At 40.5% G+C, this 22,011-nt stretch overlaps 1 protein-coding gene across 1 annotated transcript in view; it reads left to right on the top strand.

Moving 5' to 3' along the window:
• The window catches only part of HCN1 (hyperpolarization activated cyclic nucleotide gated potassium channel 1), a 303,766-nt gene that overhangs the window by 164,595 nt on the left and 117,160 nt on the right, over positions 1–22,011 (top strand). The window contains exon 3 of the mRNA XM_037038480.1: positions 5,479–5,640. Within this exon, the coding sequence (XP_036894375.1) occupies positions 5,479–5,640 (162 nt within the window). The remainder of the gene's footprint in view (positions 1–5,478; positions 5,641–22,011) is intronic.

Here is a 22,011-nt window from a genome sequence, read left to right as displayed (position 1 = left end):
CAAATGACACTGACTTGAAATTCAAAGACAAATGAGTTAGGTGCTCATGAGCACCGTGTGTGACCCATTTATGCAGATTCATGGCCAGGTGTGTAACTGCGGTGGGTGAGGAATATTTATGGAGCGTCGGCTCTGCCTCGCCAAGCACGGCACCTCCTAGTGTTCACAGCTGGGCTTTCACACTTTACCCTGGCACCAAAAATATTTGAAAGATTCACATTATAATATTTTCCAATTTTCTTTTATTTCCTTACTAATGCATGTTTTTTTATTTTTCTCAGACTAGTAAAGCTAAATAAAGAGCAATTTTGCCTAAAGATGTACTTTTCCTAAGTGTTTAGGATATGGAATTAAAATCTTCTGTGAAAATATGTATGAGTAGAAATGGCTGATAAATTATACAGTAGTGAAGTAACGAAACAGTCCTAGAGTCCAACAGTCAAGGGCCAAGCTAGTTAAAAAATGTAGCAAACTTTTTTACAACTAAATTATCTAAAATTGCTTTTTAAATTTTGTATGTACATATACGTTTGTCACATAAATATGTAGACACAATCGAAATAGCATATGCACAAATTAGCTGCACGTTAATGGTCATGATTGAAAACTAGTGCACTGGTCTCTATAGTTGTTAAACTGTACAAGCCCTGTTTAGTTTACTACCAAGCCCTGGGATCGCACATATCGTTAGAGCTCCAGTGATAAGATATATGTGCCAGTCCTCACCAATGTGGCTCAGTTGGTTGGGCATCATCCCACAAAGCAAAAGTTCTCCAGTTTGATTCCTGGTTGGGGCACATGCCTGGGTTGTGGGTTCAGTCCCTGGGTGGGGTGCATGTGAGAGGCAGCCACTGATGTTTCTCTTTCACATCAATATTTCTCTCCCTTTCCTTCTCCCTCCTTTCCCCTCTCTCTCTGTAAAAATAAATAAATAAATAAATAGACTAATTAATTAATTAGTTAATTTAGATTTGTGCCATTTCAAAAAGGATGCTCAAAGTAGATGTGTGTGCAGGTTTAAGTTATTCCCTCACTCCCCCACTTAGGGACATGAAGTCACCCTTAAATGTTTTTATACTCCCCATGTATGGGTGAAGGGGGAGAGGGACAGAGGCTCAGAGAAGACAGGACAGTGTGCCCTTCAGGGAGTCAAGTCGTGCACCAGATTGGACTTGAACATGCAGCTGCGGAAGGAGAAGCACGTGCTGCCCACGGGCAGGCCAGCTCCTTCTCTGTCTCCAAGTTCCAGTGAGGGGAGGTTTTCAGAGAAGCTAGAGTGAGAGGACCAGAGAGGGAATGAAGATTCTTTTTCAATGTACATGCTTTTGAGAATTTGAGAGATTTTTATTATTTCTAAACATTTAGAAATGTAAAGCTAGTTAGAAGTGAGTGATTCTGACAAGAAAGTAACCAAGTAATCACAGCAATTTGATTTTGCCACCACGTCCCAGAGTCTAATCAGTGGGCTAATATCATCTCTTTTATTTCATTTTATTTTTGTAGTAATTCATTAATGCTGTATTTTACAAAAGTGGTTTTCTGTCTATTCTGGGTGGAGGAGAGAGCTTGTTTTCACCATAGACTGAGGAGCTCAGCTATAATTGTTCAGGCTCCTGGAGGAGAAAAGGTTTGTGTCATTATCAGATTGGTAGGGATTTGTTTTGAGTAGAAGAAGCGTATTCTCTGGAGACTTAGGGGAAAACAGTAAGAAAAACTGTAGATGTAAGTTTGTTTGAAGGAATGGGAAGACAGAGTTGAGGAAATTTAAACATAAGAATGTCACTTTCCTCTAGAAAAAGGAAAGCTTGAAGCTAAAACTGAACAGAGTTCATGGCTTTCCGGAGAGTGGAAAGAGAAAAAGTAGAATGCATGGTGTTAAGAAGAGATCAGACATAGCCAAGGGCCTCAGAGAAGGCTGCTATCCTTTAAGATTTTCATAGCCACAATCCACTGTTTTCTCGCCTGTAGTCTCCAGCAGCCCAGGAATAGAAGATGTCTGTTTTGATTGATCAGAAGTTGACATTTTGTGGAGGCAAGGCAATGGAAAAACACGGAGTCCTTAATAAATGGAGATGTGTGGTGGGTGGAGATCAGGACGTTGTTAAATGCCAGAAAGGAGGTTAAGTTATGGGTGGAATAGCCGAATAGAAGGAACACGCAAGAAAACAGTTTTTTATATACAGCTAGACAAAGAGTTGTCTGAATGTGGCCAAAGGGAGATGAGGAAATGAGGACACTTCCATCAAAACCTAGGACTTAAAAATATGAAAGAACTGAACCGAATCTCTTCGAGAAAGCTACTAGAGAGGCTGAACCTTTGGGGAAAGAGTGAGCAGGACTCACGCATCTCAGGGACAGCACAGAAAGAGGAGGAATTTTATGACAAGGCTGAGGGTGTAGAACGTTAATAGATAATGGAGGGGGAGTTTCGGAAGGGACAGTGGAAAGAAGAATCCAGGAGAAAAGCACCCACCAGCATGAGGCTCTGACAATAGGTGTGCCTGGTTGGGGAGTGGACCATTGCATTTGCATTATTTGCAGATGCTCCTAGAGATGAGAGGCCCCAGGTGGCTGACTTTTCTAAAGGTGTGGGCTGGCCACTCCTAGTGAGATCCCAGATTGAGTAGGGGACTAACAAAAGTAGCCCAAAGATGGCAGTCACTGGTCTGTGTTAAAAGATATTACTGTGAAGAGTGCTTTTCTCTAATATACACTTTGCATCAAAAGCCTAGTTAGATAACCTGGATCACTTTCAAGGTAAGAATTGCAGAAGGTACAGTAGGTCTCTTAAAATATAGATTTCATTATTGATTACGGTGAAGACATATTGAATCCTAGATGTGGGTTAGCTGTGAAACAGACTGAGGACCTAAATGTTGGTGTTCTTGCACTCTGCTGTCGACACAGCATGTAGACACTTCCTCTAAAAGATATATCAAGGTGTGCAGGTGCAGATTCACAAAGAGAACCAAAAAATTCAGCCTCATTTTACACCTTAAATATCAGAATGTTCTTTATCAAGAGAGACTTTTCTGGCACATTTGATTTCCTTAATGTTGCTTTGAAAAGAACACTGAAGGTATATTCTGAGCACAGAATAAATATCGAGGTTAGAGCAGCAATCTAGCCGGTGAATGGTCCCCGCCTGTGAAGTCAAAGACTAAGGACAGATCACTGTGTGCTACGAAAAGTGTTAAATTGCTCTTGACAATTTTTGTGGTTAAATAAAACATAGGACATTAAATGGTTTAGGACTGATTAGGGCCCACTGATTTCATGGGCAGTTTATTAGAGTCAGGACACCTGAAATCAGTGTAGAGGAAATAATTTAGAAGCATTTGAAAAGAACTTGGCTGATTTATATCTCCCGTACAGCATTTGGGGACTGGGCCTTTTAGAGACAGAACGGAGCATGCATTGCTCCTGGGAAATATTGCAAACACATTATACACCTGGTGAACAATTCTGCAAATATTAGGGCAGGATTGGGGGTTCTAAATCAAATTATCTTAACCAGAGCCTTCCTTAATTTGGGAAAGCTGATTAGCTATCCTCTCTGGGGTCATTAGGCTCTGAGTGAGCAGAATTCTAGAACTATCACAGCGTAAAAGACTGCGAGGCATCTGTGGTCCGACCTTCCCTCCCACTGGGGTCCTGCGGGCAACACAGTGTCCGGAGCCGGACCATACAAAGCACAGGCCTTCCACTGACATGATTTGCAGTCTAGATTTTGATGAAAATAAAATCAAAGAAAACTTATTTTAATCTTTTTCAGTTGACTCTGTTTTAATTGTTTTTAGTTGACTCTTAAAAGTACCACTGAAAATCATATTTTTGAAAGTTAAACATTTTTATTGTTTATGCTATTTGCAGTTGTCCCAATTTTTCCCCCTTTGCCCCTCCCCCACCAGCCTCCCCCCACTTAAAAGCATATGCTAATGGTCAGAATGACCTTCTTGCTATTTACACCCTGAGAACTCAAATCAGGTTTTGAGTCAGATCACTAGGAAGATTGAAAATAATTAATTTTAATTCTCTGATTTAACACACAGAAGCAAAAGCTTCACACTCTTAAGATCAGAAGAGATTACTTATGCTATTACTGTTAAATGCCTGCAATATTCTTATTCACCCATTTAGCAAATTACTGAGTGTCATCTGTGATGCTATTTCTGTGTGAGATCATGTTTGCAGGAAGTAGTATTAAATAATTGATTGAGACAGAAATTTATTACTGAAGGATGTTCACCTTGCAGATGGAAAAATAAAACCCCAGAAAATATTAGTTGATCTATGGTATGGTCTGCTTGATCAGGAAGTTGAATGAAATTGCACTTAGGTTTCTACTACAAGCTGCCCTTAGGCGATAAGAAGATGTGGCAGTGTGTGATTAGACTACACGTTTACTTCTTGAGTTAGCATGACTCTCTACAGATGGATGTGCTCCATAAACAATAGCCTTCCCAACCCAAATATTCTGTGAGCAAGGTCTCAGCAGGACAGTTAATAATCTCAGCAGCTGGCCATCAGAGTGGGTGATGAATTGTAACAGCTCAAGGGACAACCAGCTTGGTCCCCAGAACTATAGACATTCATGTATGTTTGCATCTAAATTACCACTCTGTACTTTATTACATTCTTCTCTCAGGGAGATAAATCAGGATGGATACACATGAGTTTGACTATTTGAAAATGGCCTCTGATACGAACCAGTATGAAAGAGCCAACTTGCTTCTTCCTCTTCCAAAGTTAGATTTTGGGATAGCTCCATAAAGTGAGACCACATTTGAACACAGAATGTTAAAGACCAAGGGGGAGACTGTGGAATTAACCATGTGAGTTATTACTGAGCAATCTCAGTAGCTACTCTTCCTAGGAAAGAGTAGCCTATATAATACAAATAATGTAAGTGGAAATAATTTTAGTTTGTAAAAAATTGTTGCACAACTGGGTTTTCACCAAAACCAGGGAACAGTCATCTCAAAGGCCACTATCCTATATTCACAATACAGATAAAAAGTTAACTGCAATTAATTTTCACTTGTACTGAACGTTTTACAATTAAACTCCACTTGTTAATAATTTGTATTCCTTAGCTTATTTTCTTGCCCTTCCGCAAATCCACTAACTTAACAAGGAATGAGACATCGAGAAGTGGGTGGCCGTCCCTTGCCAATTTTGCTACCTTGTTCTAAAGCAGCTTGACTAAAATGCTCGGAAGAACAATGAGAACGAGTGAGAAAATCGGTGTTTTCGAAACGTGACCCGTACATTTAATGCATTCACGTCCTCTCCGCTCTTCCCGGAGGACCCACGGTTGGTTGTCATCCAGACTAAAGAGGCAGACCTGTAATTGTTTCCCGTTTTATTAAATCCCGGCCTGTAGTCCATCATGTCAGTGAGCACCGACATGGGTGGCGTTCCTGACTTTTGGAAAATCCCCGTTTGCCAGAGCTGACCGTGGCTGTCTGTCCGCAGATCTTCCACATGACCTACGACCTGGCCAGCGCCGTGGTGCGCATCTTCAACCTCATCGGCATGATGCTGCTGCTCTGCCACTGGGACGGCTGCCTGCAGTTCCTGGTGCCGCTGCTGCAGGACTTCCCGCCCGACTGCTGGGTGTCGCTCAACGAGATGGTGGTAAGTCCGCGCGGGAGTCTCGGTGCTGCCCGCGGTTCCCACACGGCCCCCGGGGCTCCTGTTAGAGCGATCCCATTCTCCGCCCCAAGTGTTTAGGGACGACTTCCTTTCGCTGCCGTCGTTAAGCTGCTTCCCTGCAACGCAGTTCTGTTTGCATGCACTGTTCCTGGGGAGGTGTACGCTCCAGAATCTGTTTTCAGGTATCGCACTCTCGGCATATGGAGACGTGTTACTGCAGAGGGACACATACAAACGTGCACACAGACAATCATAGCACAGCCTTCCTTTAGAAATGCTTACTGCTTGGAAGAACTTACGTCTTTCCACTTGATTTTAGTATTTGCCATGTTGGGGACATGCAATGTTGAGCATTGTTAAACACTCAGAAACACGTACCTCAGAAGAAAGCAGAAAAGATACTTCTAAGGAGCACTTGATGGCCAAGGTGCCCTTTGAACTTTACCCTAAATAATATGTAAATATAAAAAGTCTGCAATTTGATTTACAAGGTATATCTATGGTCACAGAAAGTTCAAGAGCATATGTTTCAATCTACATAGTGCAACACGCACAACAGAATTGAAATAGTATTTAACACATATACCTATAATACATATATAACATAGATATGTTATATATTCTTTTTAAATTATTTTTTCTTCTGGCAGTACATGTTATTTCTTTATGTTTTTATGTTCAATATACTGAAGCAACATTGGTTAATGGTCTTATATAAGTTTCCGGGGTATAGTTTTATACTATATCATTTATGTATCCAGTGTGTGCTCACCACCCAGAGGGTCTGGTCTCCTTTTGTCATCTCACACTTGACCCTTCTCCGCCCCTTCTCCTGGGTAACCACCATTTCATTGTCTGTGTTTATGAACTTGGTTTCTTTTTGTTTCTTTGTTCATCTGTTGCTTTTTGTTTGGTATCCCACACGTGAGTGGAATCATGTGGTTGTTGGCCTTTTCTTTCTGCCTTATTTTACTTCACATCATGCTCTCTGGGTCATTCATGCTGTCGAATGGTAATATTTCATCTTTTTGTGGCTGCATAGTATTCCACCATGTATATATCATCTTCTTTCCCTGACCAGGGCACGTACGTCGAACCACATGTTGTTTAACTGTGCATTATTAGAACAGCTTCCTCTTATGTACGGCATTTATGGCAGGTAAATTTTAAGAGAATTTCACAAAAGTGTATCTTCAGCAGATATCCAATGCCCTCCATTTCCCATGATATTCTATTATTAATTTCTTGGCTTATTATTGTAGAAGAGGCATGGACATCTTAAGAATATACATTTTTCCTAATAATTTTAGCTCAGGCTTTGTACTGGAAGGAAAGTGGGGTTTACATTATTACACTTAAAGTACAATCTGTTTTTCTTTCTCTTTTCTGTTCTTGCCCACCTATTTCTCTCCTGCCCCCTCCCCTTTTTCCTTCCTTTGAGCCCTGACACTCACCGGGTCGTCTCCTTCAACTCACTCATTCCACTGAAATGTCAGCACTTTGCCGAAGTCTCCCCGGCCACCCTACTAATATGTATCACTGCATTGGTTTATGTTTTCTCTTTACAGTCTTAGCGAAGTGCATGCGCACACACATACACTTGTGTGTTATCTATATTTGTCTGTGTTCCTCACACTGTGATGTAGGTTCCATTAGGCCAGGGACCTTGCCTCTTGATTCTGTCGTTTGTCTCCAGTGCCTAGAACAGTGCCTGACAGAATCAATTCTCTGTAACCCCGTCAGCCACTGCTGGGACTTTGTTTGAGAAGTGTTCTGTGTGGCAGAGTCTGGATCTTAAGAACAAAGCTCACTTGTCAGATCTGTGAAGACTCTTTGACTATTGATCTCTCACTTTTATTTATCAACAAGGGTGCAAAATACAAAGACAGTATTAAAATATTTGGAGGGGAGGAAAAATCCACAGGTCTGTAATGACTGAATGGTATAAAAACAGTAACAGTATTGCCACAAGATGACTTGTTCTTGACACCAACTAATATGTAAGACTTAAAGGGATTATTATTATGTTAAATTGTCCTAGTTATCTTTCAAGATATAGCAATGGCCTTTGTTTAAAAAAAGTATTTTGGATATCCCCAAAGTACATATAATTGTATAATTATAATGTAGGGCAATATACTACTTATTGCATCTAGCAATAAGCATATTTAATGAAGAAAATCTTAATGTTTCAGTCATTTTTCTTTAGGTGTGTTTGCGTGTGCTCATTTGTTTGTGTGTTTGATGTAACATTATTAAGCCTTTATTATGGCCTGGAAAACATCTTTCCTGATTTTACAATTTAGTTCTTGGGTCTTTTTACTTTTGGCTGTGGGTTTACTTCTGAAATTGGATTATTTTCTTTTTCATTTATTTAACACTCTTTCTATGTTTCACATAAAGGATAAGAAACATTTAAGTCTATATGCAGTTATAAAGACCAAAAATATGTGAAACTGTGACTATTAGTGATAAGAAAGAGATAAAAGTTATAAAAAAGACATTTTTGTACCAATAGGGAATCTTGATGGTGTTATTTGACCTTGGAGGTATCCTCGTCTACCCTAAAGCTATTGTATTCTAGAAAACTTTCCATCACAACAAAATGAAGCAAAGCTCATTTTTACACACAAAAAAATTATAAAGGAAAAGAGAACAGCCAATGGAAGAAAGAAGCACCTTACATTCATGTACATGCTCACTGCATACGAGCCCCTGTGCTTTGGAATACGCTGTCTCATTGGGTCCTTCCAACAACACAAAGCATCTCCTACATCACCGCACCTCCTATGGTCACACTAGCATCTCCTTTGTCACAGGTTGAACTAATTCTCCCATGTCTTAGGGCTAGTGTGGATTATAGGGCCAAGGTTAGAGTGCTTATCTGCCTGACTCCACCATATCTGTTCTAAACCACATTACATTGTCTTGTGTTATATAGCTTACAAAGAACACCTAAAACTAGTCATGAGAAGGATTGAAAATGGAAGGTGGGGGCTAGGTAGGACATGGGAAAGTAATGAGGGAAATAGGGACAACTGTAATTGAACAATAAAAGAATTTGAAAAAAATGGTAATAATGAAAGATGAAATCTTTGGTCACAGCAGACCAGTTGCAGTAGAAAGTCACTTGAAACTCAGCATTTGAGATGGAGGCTGGTTTGAGATGTACATGTAGAAAAGCAAACTCAAGTTTGAAGGCAAAATTTGAGAAGCCAGATCAGGATGAATGTAGAAGATGATACTAGGAAATTCTTCTTAACCACATTTGCACTTACAGCTACACTTCTATCCATATACAGTGTAAACCCTCTTTAACTATATTTACATTTATGTCTGCATTCTTATCTATAAAAATATGTATTAGCTAGTTACCCATACGTGTCCTGTGATGAGAAACTCAGAATCTGTATTACAACTATGCAGTATCTTTAATGGGTAATTTGTTCAATGTATTTATTCTTACCTTAAGTGTTTGTAATCTGCATTTCATTCCATAGAAGTAGGTTTGGTTTCTCTCAGGGGTTTCCTTCATAGTCTTTATTAATTCCTCACTAATAGAATTTTTAAATGTCATTTTTTAAAAAGTCAAACCAATAATCATGGATGTATACAACTTGCTACTTGAACTGGGATTAATGTTGCCCTGCATTTCTAATCTTTCTTTTTGTGTTATTCAAGAATTGTTTGAATTATGGAATTGTATCTGAATGAGAATCTTGGATTAGTCAGATAATTAATGTCTAATATAATTAATTTTGAAAATCTTGTCATTCCCAGGATATTTTGTGACTACGATTTAGGTATAGCACACTGGGACAGTCTTAGTTCACTATTAAAACTATTAGAAGTGCTGGTTTTGGGGTTAAATTACAAATGCCATGAAATATTTATTTTAAGAATCTAACTAAGAAAGTGGAAACTGTGACACATTTGAACTTGCATATGAATTTTGATGGAATTTAGAGAATGACTTTTCAGAACAAATAAAGAAGGATTTGTACCTAAGTGACCCATTCCCAGAGGCAAGTCACACATGTCCCGTGACTTTCTGTTTCTGTAGCTGAAGTCTGCAAGTTTACTCTCAGGGAGCCCACAGTTTCCTCCCAGTGACCTTGTAAATCTGGGCAGTGGTTTGAAAGGCTTCGTCGTAAGCACATTGCGACTCTAGGGCCAGCTGAGTGCCCTAACTGTGGAGCCGGTGCTGCTTTTGCAGTCCAAGTGTGTTGTGTCATAAGTTGCTATTTAAAATAATCCTGGCTTACGGGTCAATAAGTAAACAACCCATTTATACCAAATGAAAGCTAAATGGTACATTAAATGTAGTGCAACATTTTCACCATAGTCAAAAGGAGAAACAGCTGGAAAGCTTAATCGCTCATTACATACACAGTGCGCAGTTGCACGGTGTGAAACTCCACGCTCTGTAATGACTAGTGTGATAACAGCACTATAGTTACGTTGTATGCAACGATTTGGTTTCAATAAAACATCATCGCCCATCACAATAAATTCACACTAAAGTATTTTTGTTATTATTTTGTTAGTATTTGCTTTGTAAATGTCTTTGTTTTAACTTTATGAGACCTATAACAATAAGAAACATTTCGATTTAAGCCTACGAGGGGTCATGTGTTATGTGTTATTTTGTTGTGATTTGAAGGAATCCACCCATTATTCTGTCCTGGGAGATGTCATTCTAGAGGGCAGGGAATATACCTTATATGTACCCACATGTCACACAGATCCTGTGCCAACCTTATAGCTGTTGCTAATAACAAATAAAATGGGTAATTATCAATAGTATTTGAAAATTATGTATAAAGGAGTTATTACATTATACCTTTTAAATGTTATTCATTGCATGGTTTTTGCTTTAGTAATTTATGCATCAAATTGTGTCTTCAAAAATATGTAATCATGTGACCAACTCACAGGCAATATAGCATACACAAAATTCATAAAGTCCAAATAACTAGTGATCTTCTAATGCTCTTCAGTTCTATGTAAGTAAGTAACAACACATTTCAGGAAAAAGGTAAGACATATAAACCACACTGTCTAACAAAATCAGAGAAAAGAAGGGGTCGGAAATGTCTGCAAGGGTCTGATTAACCAGTGTAGAGGAAGCAGGGGATTTGACTGTAAAGTCTAGGTAAGTACCCAGACTTTTATTTTCACACCAGTCACGTGGCAGGGACACCTACTCATGACCAAATAGTCACACTGTGCTCGATTCCCAGCTCCCTTCCCGTGGACCAGGGCCCTGTGAATGCCGTGGCCGAGGGCCTCTGAATGCCTGTGTCTTGGTTCACTCATAGGTCCGGACAGTAAAACGCTGGTATGTTTCCCTCCAAGCCCCCCAGCAGCACGTGTCTGCATTTGCCACCCAGCACACAGTGCGGCTCATCTACCCTAACTCGTCAGGGCAGCAGGATAGAAAAGGGAAAACTGGCAGAACTGACTAGGCATGTGAATCCCAGAACTGCCTCCACCACGGAAACGTTTATGATTCCAGGCAAATCACGTCAGCCCCCTGTACTTCGGCTCTGAAACGAGCTTGTATTTTTATCCCCTCATTTAGGTAGTCTCCCTGAGTACCAGTGCGTGCCAGGCAGCACCGAGAAACAGTGAAGAACGGGGCAGAATGGGGCAGACTCTCTCTCCCTGTAACGCTTCACGTCCTACCAGACTTTATTTAGACTGCCTCTGTCTAACTGCTGAAACCCCAGAGATCATCAAAAAGTGGACTTGACTCTGAAGGGATTTGTAAATCAGCAGAATAGGGAATGATGTGCCAAAGCTATTTGTATGGATTTGAACCGAGGCCCCCGAAATGTGTGCACAGCCCCAAGGCTTCTGCACCAGGGGCCGAGCCAGGGAAATGGGGCCCCTGTGGCCTGCCCCTTCGGGGCAGCCTCGTGTGGACTGAGTTTGAATCTGTGAGTGGTATAGACTGAAGGTTGGGCGACATAGTGGGTAGATATTCATTTCAAGTGCTAAAGGCTAGGTTGGGATCAGGGGCCTGCAACGAAGAGAGAGACTGAGACACGTCCGACTCTTCTGGATCACTGACAGTACCAGTCACAACACTTGTGCTGGGGGCCGGGACAGAAGGGGCTGTTCGTGAATATCTACTCTAAGTGAATGACTTGAAGAAAACATATATATCTCATTCATTTTCAAGTTTCCATACATAAGTAGAACATTGAAAACTAGGATGATTAGATTATCTGTTGATATTCTAGCAAATGTCTGAAGACAAAATTAAAATTGGTTCACTTACTTTTACAAGGTCCAATGAACTACTTAGATAATGATTGATTGAAAGAAATATACCTGAGATTACATAACTAAGAAAGGGAACCAAAATATCTTAATTGAAAGTATATTTGTTCTCTCTTGAGGTCTAGCGGTGTATGTTAGATCTGTGATTCTGCAAGTTAGAAACTGTGTTATCGTGTTCTTGATTTTTTTCCTCAATAGAACGTATTGCCTTAACGGTCTTTTTTAAAAGTCCTGACAAAAGGTAACTAATTTGCTGACAAGTCACTATGTAGCTTTAGTGGAAAAGAGTGCGTCCATAGGTCCTGTGAGTTACAACGACAAAGTAGGTCAGCAGCCTGCTGAGTGCTGTGATTCTCCTTGGCCACCCTGTTTCTGCCTAGTAGGAAACCAGCCTGGTGACGTGCTCTCTCTCGGGTAGGAACACAACCTCATTGCAAAAGAAGCAACTCACATACTGTGTTCTTCCTTCTCAGACATGTACTCATTTATGGGAACAAACATATGGAAATAAGTTCTAATCTGGTACTTTGTTTTCCAGTGAAATATGCATTATGGAAATGCTTTAGCATGAATTATACTTTCATATAAAGAGGGATAAAGGATATGACTTAAATTACATATTGGCTGTGACGACGTTAAGTTGCCTTTCCAGTACCAAGGCCAATACCTAAGTTCCAAACATGTTTGTTCTTATATAGACTAGCTCTTAAATTTTAAGAAACAAATGGCTAGAAGAAGCACCATTCGTGCCAACTCGCATAGGCAATTTACCAGATAGGATCTTAAGAATACACGCTGGAATCATCAGCTGTCTTCGCTTTGCTCTGAGGCCATAGAAATGGGTCCTGTGTGACCAACACCTAGACACCCTCCCAGTATGACCAGCCAAGTGTCTCAGAAACATGGCTCACCTAAGCAGAGTCAGTAAATGCCCTGCTGCCCTGTACAACCTGCTGTCTCATAGTCCATGTGCACTCATGAGCCCATCCATCCGTGGGCTATAATCACTCGTTTTAATTGGTTTGATAATGAGGAAATATTCCGTAAGAAAATTTGAGAATTCACCATGTCTTTGTAATGCATAAGAAGATCTAAACAATGAATGAAAATGTATTCTCAGTATTCCAGTAGGATTTTCTAGGATATGTCATGAGGTCAACAAGATTTTTCTCTAAATATTTTCTAAAGATAAAAATAAATATTGGTTATAGTGTTTGCTTAGTGTGTCCGCCAGAGCCCCTGTGTTAGCCTTGGCCACTGCGAGCGAGGTGCTGGTCCAGCAACCTTGTGCCTGCAAGTTAGGGAAGCACTCCTGGGGAAAACATCTTTAATTTCAATGGTAGTAAAATGGGGACATAATTCAGTGGGGTTATCTCATTGCCATGAACTGTAGTTTTGTCCTTTAGATGATTTAAAAAACATTATTGTGTTCTAAATCTAGCTATTGATTCACATTTGTAAAATATTATCGAGTTAAATGGAATGATAGGATGCTTGGAAAGCACCATTTCAGGTGGTAGCCATGACTGACTCCCCACCGCTCCCAAAAGGAAACTAAAGCATTCATACTCCATTCAGTGAGGATTATCTTCTGTCTGCCAGTTTTGTATTTCTGCTCTCAACTAGGTCACCAATTCTTAAAGAAAAAGAAAAAAATAGACATTTGCAACTGGTCACTCATTGGTAAACATTAGGCAAATGAAAGTAAAGATTTTATTAATCTTCAATATTTAAGGAAGTCATTCTCCTGAAGGTTACGTTCACTTTTATTTGTCAGTGTTATTATTTATCTATAATTTTTAAATTGTTTTATGAGAAAATTACAACTTTTTGAGATTTCCCCTTAGAAAAGTATAGAAAAGAAGTTCAAAAACATATAAAGTTTTATACAAGGAAACACACAAATATATAGAAACCTTATAAAGAATAGAGCTCGATGATGTTTATATATGAAAGCTTATGAGAATGACATGTTGTAATGTCTTCTAATATGTATCTCTGTCACTTAATTCGAATCCTAAGGTATTCTGTGAACAGACTAATTATCCGAGTGGCTTAGTGTTCTACAGGAATGAAGTCACCCAAAAATTGAAATAGGAGCAGAAAGATGGATAAACACATTATTTTATGGGAACATGAGAAGGGAAAGAGAGAAGAGAAAGTCAACTAGCTAATCCACTCAGGTCAGGTTTCCTTTTCTCTGGGGCCGCAGAGTTTCTGCCCCAGGCCATTCATTATCTCTTTGACATGTAAATGTCCGTGGTTATCTGCTTTTCCTCCTGAAATGATGATTTTGCACTGATTTAGATCCATTTATAAATTCTTTGGTATGTTAGATAAATTGAGAACATTGTGACACATCAACAATTAACCTGGTTTTCAGTAATCACTTTTCTCAAAGAACTCACTTGATTATTTAATAGAGTATTTGAGTATTCATAAAGTCTCTCATTAGGTCACTGATAAATACTTTAAGAAACTTAGAAGTATGTGGCTCCCCTTCAAAAAACCATTAACATCTTGTCCTATAAATATTTATTCTATCTTTATTACTAGTAATAAAGAAAAAGTTTTTTAAAGATTTTATTTATTTATCTTTAGAGGGGAAGGGGAGGAGAGAGGGAAAGAAATATCAATGTATGGCTGCCTCTCTTGTGCCCCCTGCTGGGAACTGGCCTGCAACCCAGGCATGTGCCCTGACTGGGAATTGAACCGAGATCCTCTGTTTTGCAGGCTTGCGCTCAATCCACTGAGCTACACTAGCCAGGGCAAAGAAAAAGTTTTAAATTATAACAAAAATATTATTCTAGATTAAATTAATCATTTGCAAGTTTCCACTTGGAGCACCATATGAGAAAAAGATAGACTTATGGTTTAATTGGAAGGAAGTAAGAAGTTGCATAGTTCAAAATTGACTTCAGCAAAAATAATGTCATCCCTGATATAATTGTGATGCATCTGCTTGTAAAATTGCTGATTATTTCATTGCAATCAGCCTATGGAAAAATTGAACCTACAGCCTTCTAAAAATGCTTTATTCAGAAATAAAAGAGATAATAAATAAGTTAATTCATTCTCTCTATGAATCTTAATTGGTGAAATTACATTTTTTAGGCAATGCAGAGCAAACCTTAGTGAGAGAGGTGTTAAAACTATGTTAAATAAACAACCAACTAACCAAATATCTGTAACCCGTATCATTAATATTAATAAAATATAACTATTCAAAGCCTTAAGTAGTTTTTTATGTAGTTTCCCATAGTTGGGTACAGAAGAATTAAATGGCAAGAGAAATGGGGAAGATACCTGAGATTTATTTTAAAAAGAATCCTACTACAGAATTAATGCAGATTTAGCTCAGTCCCGTGGCCTAGGCTCCGCTTCGTTGTAGCACACATACAACACTTGAATACACAGTGGTGATCCAAAACAGTCTTGTGTATCAAATAGTTATTTAATATAGTTTACAATATTCCATTTACCATGACAGGAAAGGAAAATCTTTCACCAACTTTTGAAACCAAAAAATTATCCATTATTTTCAGGGTCAACTAAGTTAATAGGAATTATCAGAAAACTTTGTTCTCTAAAAATGCTATTTGTAAGTTTGACTGCCCATAGAAAATTCTTTCAAAAGCACATGACAACTTGAGACTATCAAGTGCAATTAATTAGCTTTTGAAAAATTAATTTTTAAAAATGAGGGTAGTTTGATTGAAGGGCATTACCCAAACATTGTCTGGCCTAGGCAAACTGATTTCAAAATGAATAGCGAAGGGAAGCCCCTCCAGGAGCCAACCTAGTGACGCAATCTGTGCGTTAGACCAAGTACAGCCGGGGAGCGAGGGACAGAGCTGCTCCTGAAATCCAGCTGCAAATGATGTGGAAACGAATGCCCAGGGTTGCCCAGATGTCAAGCAGGCCATTAGTTTCCAACCTCTGAGATTAATATAAGGTCGTTCCCAGGGTTGAAACTGGGAAGAAAGGCTTCGTCACTGCCAGTTCTGGTCTCTTCCTGCAGACTGGGGCTCTCACAGAATCCCTCCTCCCTCCCCCACTTCCAAAGGGGGAGACCCAGCTAGTGATGGGAACCCAGGAAAAACGAGAGGAGGGGAATTTGTGCACAGGACTGGCTCAGCCTGGACTTATCGGCTGCTTATATCAATTTGGATTTCTTTTATATGAATTTAACTGGCTTGACAATTTGTCTAAATGATATGATAAATCACCAAACAGCTATGATTAGAAAGAGCTGGCCCCAAAAAAATACATAAATAAACATTTTAAAGACACAGCGGTTGCTCTGGCCAGGTAGCTCCATTGGTTACAGCTTGGTTCCAATTTGCCCAAGGCTGCAGCCTTCATCCCCAGTCAGGGCACAAACGAGAATCCGTCAGTGAGTGTGTCAATAAGTGAACAGCAAATCGGTGTTCTCTCACTCTCTTCCTTCCTCTGTCTCTAAAGTCAATAAACAAAAAGATAAGACAATTTTGGGATTCAACACTGTTTGGGAGAATTCTTTGTCATGACAAGGGAAACAATAATGCATTTGCAGTTATGAAAAACAGTACAAATTCTCCATGCAGAGTTGGTTGAGCAGGGTTTTCTCAAAATTAAAGACAGTGTTTTCCTCCCTTCTCCTGCTGCCAACTACTGAGAAATACCTGATGAGCAATCCAGTAATTAACAGATGAAGATCTAGAACTTTCCTGCAGCTATAGCCATAGTAACAAGACTCAGGGGTCCTGCAGTTCAAGCTTTAGATTCTAAATACTCCAGATAAAGAAGAGCTTAATGAATTACTGGTTATGTGCCCTGACTGGTGTGGCTCCCTTGGTTGGGTGTTATCCTGCAAAGTGAAAGGTCGCCAGTTCGATTCCAGGTCAGGGCACATGCCTGGGTTGTGGGTTCAGTCCTTGGTTGGGGTGCATGCCAGAGGCAGCTGGCTGATGTTCCTCTCTTACTTTGATGTTTCTCTTCCTCTCTTTCTTACTCCCTTCCCCTCCCTCTAAAAATAAATAAAGTTATTTGTTATGTAACATCACCCTTATGTCAGTGATAAAATAAAAAATGTATCTAGCATCTTAGAAATTTATCGTAAGAGAGATTTCTTCAGTTGCATGTAGTGCTGGGGCTGGATTGAAAAAGACTTGGAGGTGTCTTGTATATGCCACCATGTACAACACCCCCCCCCCTGCCCCATAGCACAGGATTAATTTGCATCCACTTACTTGCATTTACTTAGGATGCACTAGTAGCATTTATGTAGCATCTGTCTACCTACCTACATACCTACCTACCCAGTTACTGATTTTTTTAACTTATTTTAAAGATTTTATTTATTTATTTCACATCCATGTGAAGAGAAACATCGACCAGTTGCCTCCCATTTGTACCCCAATCGGAGACCAAACCCACAACCCAGGCATGTGCCCTGATGGGGAATGGAAGAGGCAACTTTTTACTTTATGGGATGATGCCCAACCAACTTAGCCACGCTGGTCAGGTCCATTTATTTATTTTTTGAGTGACTATTTTTGTACCTGCTTATGTTGTGAGAAAATAGGCTGGTAAGAAAACAGTGTCTTGCCCTCATGGCAGTCTCCTTTTCCCAGAACAAAAAAAAAAAAAAAAGGAAACTAAACAAAATAAAGAGCCATAAAAGATTACTTCACACAGCACAAGTCCTATTCATAAATCTAAAGCAAGAAAACAGTGACCTGGGTCAAGCAGATCCATTTCAGACAGAATGATTTTCCGATGCCGTCTCCGAACAGATGGTGTTGGGGCCAAGAATGCAGAGAAACAAAGGTGTGCGCTGTGCAGATGTTTGGAAGGCTGGAAGTCCAGGAAGAAGGTGTAGCCTGTGAGAAGCTGACTGGCATGGCTAGAACAGAGGATGGAAGAGAGCCAAAATGATGTTGGGAAGACCCCCAAGGGCCAGCCAGGTCACAGAGGGTCTTGTAAATCACGTGAAGAGTTGGGGTTTATGCTCTGTGAAGTAGAGAGCTCCGTGAGCCCCGGTGCTCTGAGCTGTGAGCGCCCCTTCCAGGACAGGAGAACCCAGAGGAGGAAATCCTGGTTTCTCATCGACGGGAAGAGCTGCAGTGCCAGGCACTGAGGGGCAAGTGTGGGAGGAAGTGCCCGGCAATGCCCAAGTAAGTCAGCAACAAGCCAGTGGATGGGACAGCAGCAGAGTCCAGAGCAGTGCAGAGCCGGCCTGTGTGTATTCGAAGGCAGGCGGGTGAATACCACACCACCCAGCAGCCCCGTGAGCTCCAGCAGAGCCAGTGAGGTCTGGCAGTGGGGCAGCAGCCCCCTCCCCCTGGGAGGGCCAGGAAGTCAGACCGATTGGAAAGCACAAGACACATTCCCTAGCATTGCGGGTAGAAGAGGGGCCTGAGTGTCTCTGGCGCCTAAGACCCTAACTTAGATATGAATATTAAGCAGACCTCATGTTACTCTGAGGCAAAATAATTTAAGTAGATTCGTTATTTCATTACGCTAGGCCGTCCACAAACACTGATTGTCTGCTCTGTACCAAGCACTGTCATAAGTACCATTACCCTGCCCTGGGAGTCCTACATTGTAATTGAACTTGGTACTATAAAAGGAATAATGGAGTCTTAGCTTGATTTCCTCGAGTATCTTGTTTAGTGGAGAGAAACCAAAGCAACTGTTTGATGTCTGGCAGTCTCAAACCTTTAGTGATGTTTGAGCTCTTTGATTTATGTTTCTTTCATCATTATTTGAGAGTTTCAACATTTATTCCGAACTGAAGCTGATTTAATATTTATTATATTTTTCCCATTACCAATTAGTCCCCTTATACCCCCTCCCCCTAGTAATCACCACACTGTTGTCCGTGTCCATGAGTCCTTTGTCCGTTTTCTTCAATCCCTCTATCCCCTGACCTCCCCGCCGCCCAACTGCTAGCTGTCATCTGCTCTCCAGCCAGGAGTCTGTCTGTCTCTCAACAAGTTTGCTTGTTGGATCAGTTTGTTCATTAGATTCCACCTATGAGTGAAATCCTATGGTATTTGTCTTTCTCTGACTGGCGTATAGCTGATTCTTCATTGATAGATTGTCATGATGTCAGATGTTAGTGTTTGATTTCTCTTTTTACCTTCCTTTAAATCTCCTTCGATGCCCTTGCTTCCAGGAAGGGGACTCTGTGCACCTGCCCAGTGGCCTAATGAGAGCGTCGGAGAGCCCTTCTCAAATGCTGCCGCGGTTACGATAATCACACCCCGCGGCTCCCCGTCCCCCTCCCTTACCTGGAGAGGACCTTCCTCATCCTGTGAGCCGTGTTCTCTGCCTCGCTGTGCTTACTCAGGGCCACAGGGTACCTGGAACGAATAAAACCCAACTCTGTGTGTATAGGGAGATTTCAGTGTGACTCCTTTGCTCCTAAAAAGACAAAAGATAACATTTACAGTATTTCCTACTTTAACTTAGTATAATTTTTCTTTTGCTAGAAGGGCAAAATTACCAAAAATATTACATCACTGTATGAAATTGGAAGGCTTAGGTGTTATCTAGCCCATTATATTTCCCTGGAAATGATATACTTTTCTTATTTGAAATTTGATTTTATCAAATGTGCACTATTCCCGCTCTGATATGTATATGGAATTGTATTAGAGAAAGAGAGGGAGATGTCTTTGAGTATTATAATTCAGTTTCAGGAAAAATGTTTTCCTCGGGCCTCCTTTTTGTGTTTGTCTTCTCCCCCCATCACCTGTGACTTTTCTGAAGAGGCCAAGCTGCCCTTCACTGACAAGGAAAATGTTTCATAGTGACCTTGCAGGAACACTTTAATGGACTACTGGTATCTGACTACCCAAAAGAATCAATATATTAAATGGAGACAGCGCTTTATTAAAAGTGTAGTGATGAGTAAGAATGCCCCCAGATTATCACCTGGAACATATCTTCTGGTTCTGCAGGAGAGTTACAGGTTTTCTGACAAAAGGAAGGTGGTCGTGGAGGCTGAGGCATGTTCAGAACATCACAGAGTTCATGCGCTCGCTGCCGCGTTAGGCATTTGATCGCCGTGGGTCGTCATTTTCACATAATGCACATTCTTCCCACAGCTAGGACCTGAAGAATCTCATTAGTCAGTATCGCACACCAAATTAAAGGGAGCATTCTTCTGCCGACTTGGTCCTTTACGCCATAATTGGGTCTACTATATCTTAGGATCCCCTACGTGTACATAGCCTCATTTCATCTTCACCAACTCCAAGTGCACATTGCTAATCCCAGTTTTGCAGTGAGGAAGCTGGAGGTCTGAACTGTTAATATCTCCACTGTAAATTGTCCAGCTCAGGTTTAACCCAGGCATGCCCATTTCCAAGCCTCCATAGCTCTTTACAGGCCTAACTCCTTTGTCTCAACGTCTGGGACTCCATCAATTATTTAGTGTCTTAGTCATCTTTGGCTGCCGTGAAAAGTGCCACAGATTGGGTTGCTTAAATAACAGATATTTATTTTCTACAGATCCGAAGGCTGGGAAGTCCAAGATCAGGTGTCAAATTACAGAAATAAACAATTCATACGTTTTACGTTACGTACCATTTCCGAATAGTGTGATGAAATCTTGTGCTGTCCTGCTTTGCCCTGCCCAAGGTGTGATTGGTCCAGCTCACCCAACTGTACACACCACCTACCAGTTAGTCACTTAGTAGCTGTCTTAGTTGTGGTACCCAGTGTTCTGGTATCACACTGCTTGTGGTTGGGTAACCCTTATTTTACTTAACAAATGGCACATTCACCAGCTCTTACTGCAGTATATTACTATATTTGTTCAACTTTATTATTCGTTATTGTTGTTAAACTCTTCCTGTACCTAATTTAAAAATTCAGCTTTATCATAGGTATGTTTGTCTAGGAAGAAGCATAGGCTATGTAGGGTTTGGTTCCCAGCAACCGCAGAGGGTCTTGGAATGCTCTGCTAGCGAAAGCAGGGCTACTATGTACTAGGAAGATAAAATTTCATTATTTTTCCTTTCAAAGTTCAAAAACTCAATGATGCCCACTCCATTGGGCTGTAGTAAGATTTATAAACACTGTCTATAAATGAGCACATCTGGCATATGGTCAGCACTCAAAAATATTAGCCATTAGCAACGTGGTCCCCTAGCGCCAAAATGTAACAAACTGTCTGTGTTAAGTCCATCTGTGCTTTTCATCGTCATTCAGACTTTGGCCAGATAGCTCTCATCCTACACCTTTGTTTACTGATGATTCTCTCATTGAGTTTGTTCTCTGGAGCATTTCAACCATCCCCCTCCTGCTTGTGCCTACTTTCACTTCTGTTTGCTGTTGTTTGGATTCCCTTGGTTTCATTTTTCCTTCTGGATTTTTACTGACTACATTTGTGGAATGTGCACAGAATAATAGTCTTGGTTTCACCTCAAATGGCTGTCCGGGGATGTTCCTTCCAGAGTCGTGTTAGCCTTTCGTGTTGACACAGCGCCAGGGCACACGGGCCAGACTCCAAGTGGCTCTCTAGGGGCGCTACCAATCGACCATAAACTTGTACACCGCTAGAAAAATAAGGTTGCATGACTTTCTCCATAAGTCATTACTCTGTGTCACAAGGCTCAAATATTACCTCTATAAATCTCTCATAAGCAACTTAAAATTTTTTAAATAAATAAAACAATTTTTATTCTCTCGAGAGAAGTGAAAAGAACTCTGTGAGTTGTAACCTGATGTCCGCTCGTACATGAACTCTGCTGAATACACCTTACAGGAAGGGAGGGAGTCACCTCCGGGTCTCTCTGACATGGGGACATTGCTCCAATGTGATGTAGCTAGTACATCACGCTGGGGTTAACCCTCCCCCACGAATCACATGGGTAGTTTTGAGGGGAAACCAACAGTTTTTGTAGGTTTTTTCTGTGTGATATTTTTTTTCTATTTGAATTCAGTTAGTTGAGCACCTACAATACACCAGAAACATGGCTGGTCTTGCACGCATGATGAAGAAAAAAAAAGACGTGTTTTCCATTCTAGTTTCACATCAGGTAAGGAAACCAAACAGTTTGAAAAGTGTAC

This window comes from Sturnira hondurensis, unplaced genomic scaffold (assembly GCF_014824575.4).
Source record: "Sturnira hondurensis isolate 20B ecotype Veracruz unplaced genomic scaffold, ASM1482457v3 Scaffold0024400, whole genome shotgun sequence".
Lineage (NCBI taxonomy): Eukaryota > Metazoa > Chordata > Mammalia > Chiroptera > Phyllostomidae > Sturnira > Sturnira hondurensis.
Note: the sequence above shows the minus strand (reverse complement) of the source record. Positions and strands in the feature narration are given on the sequence as shown.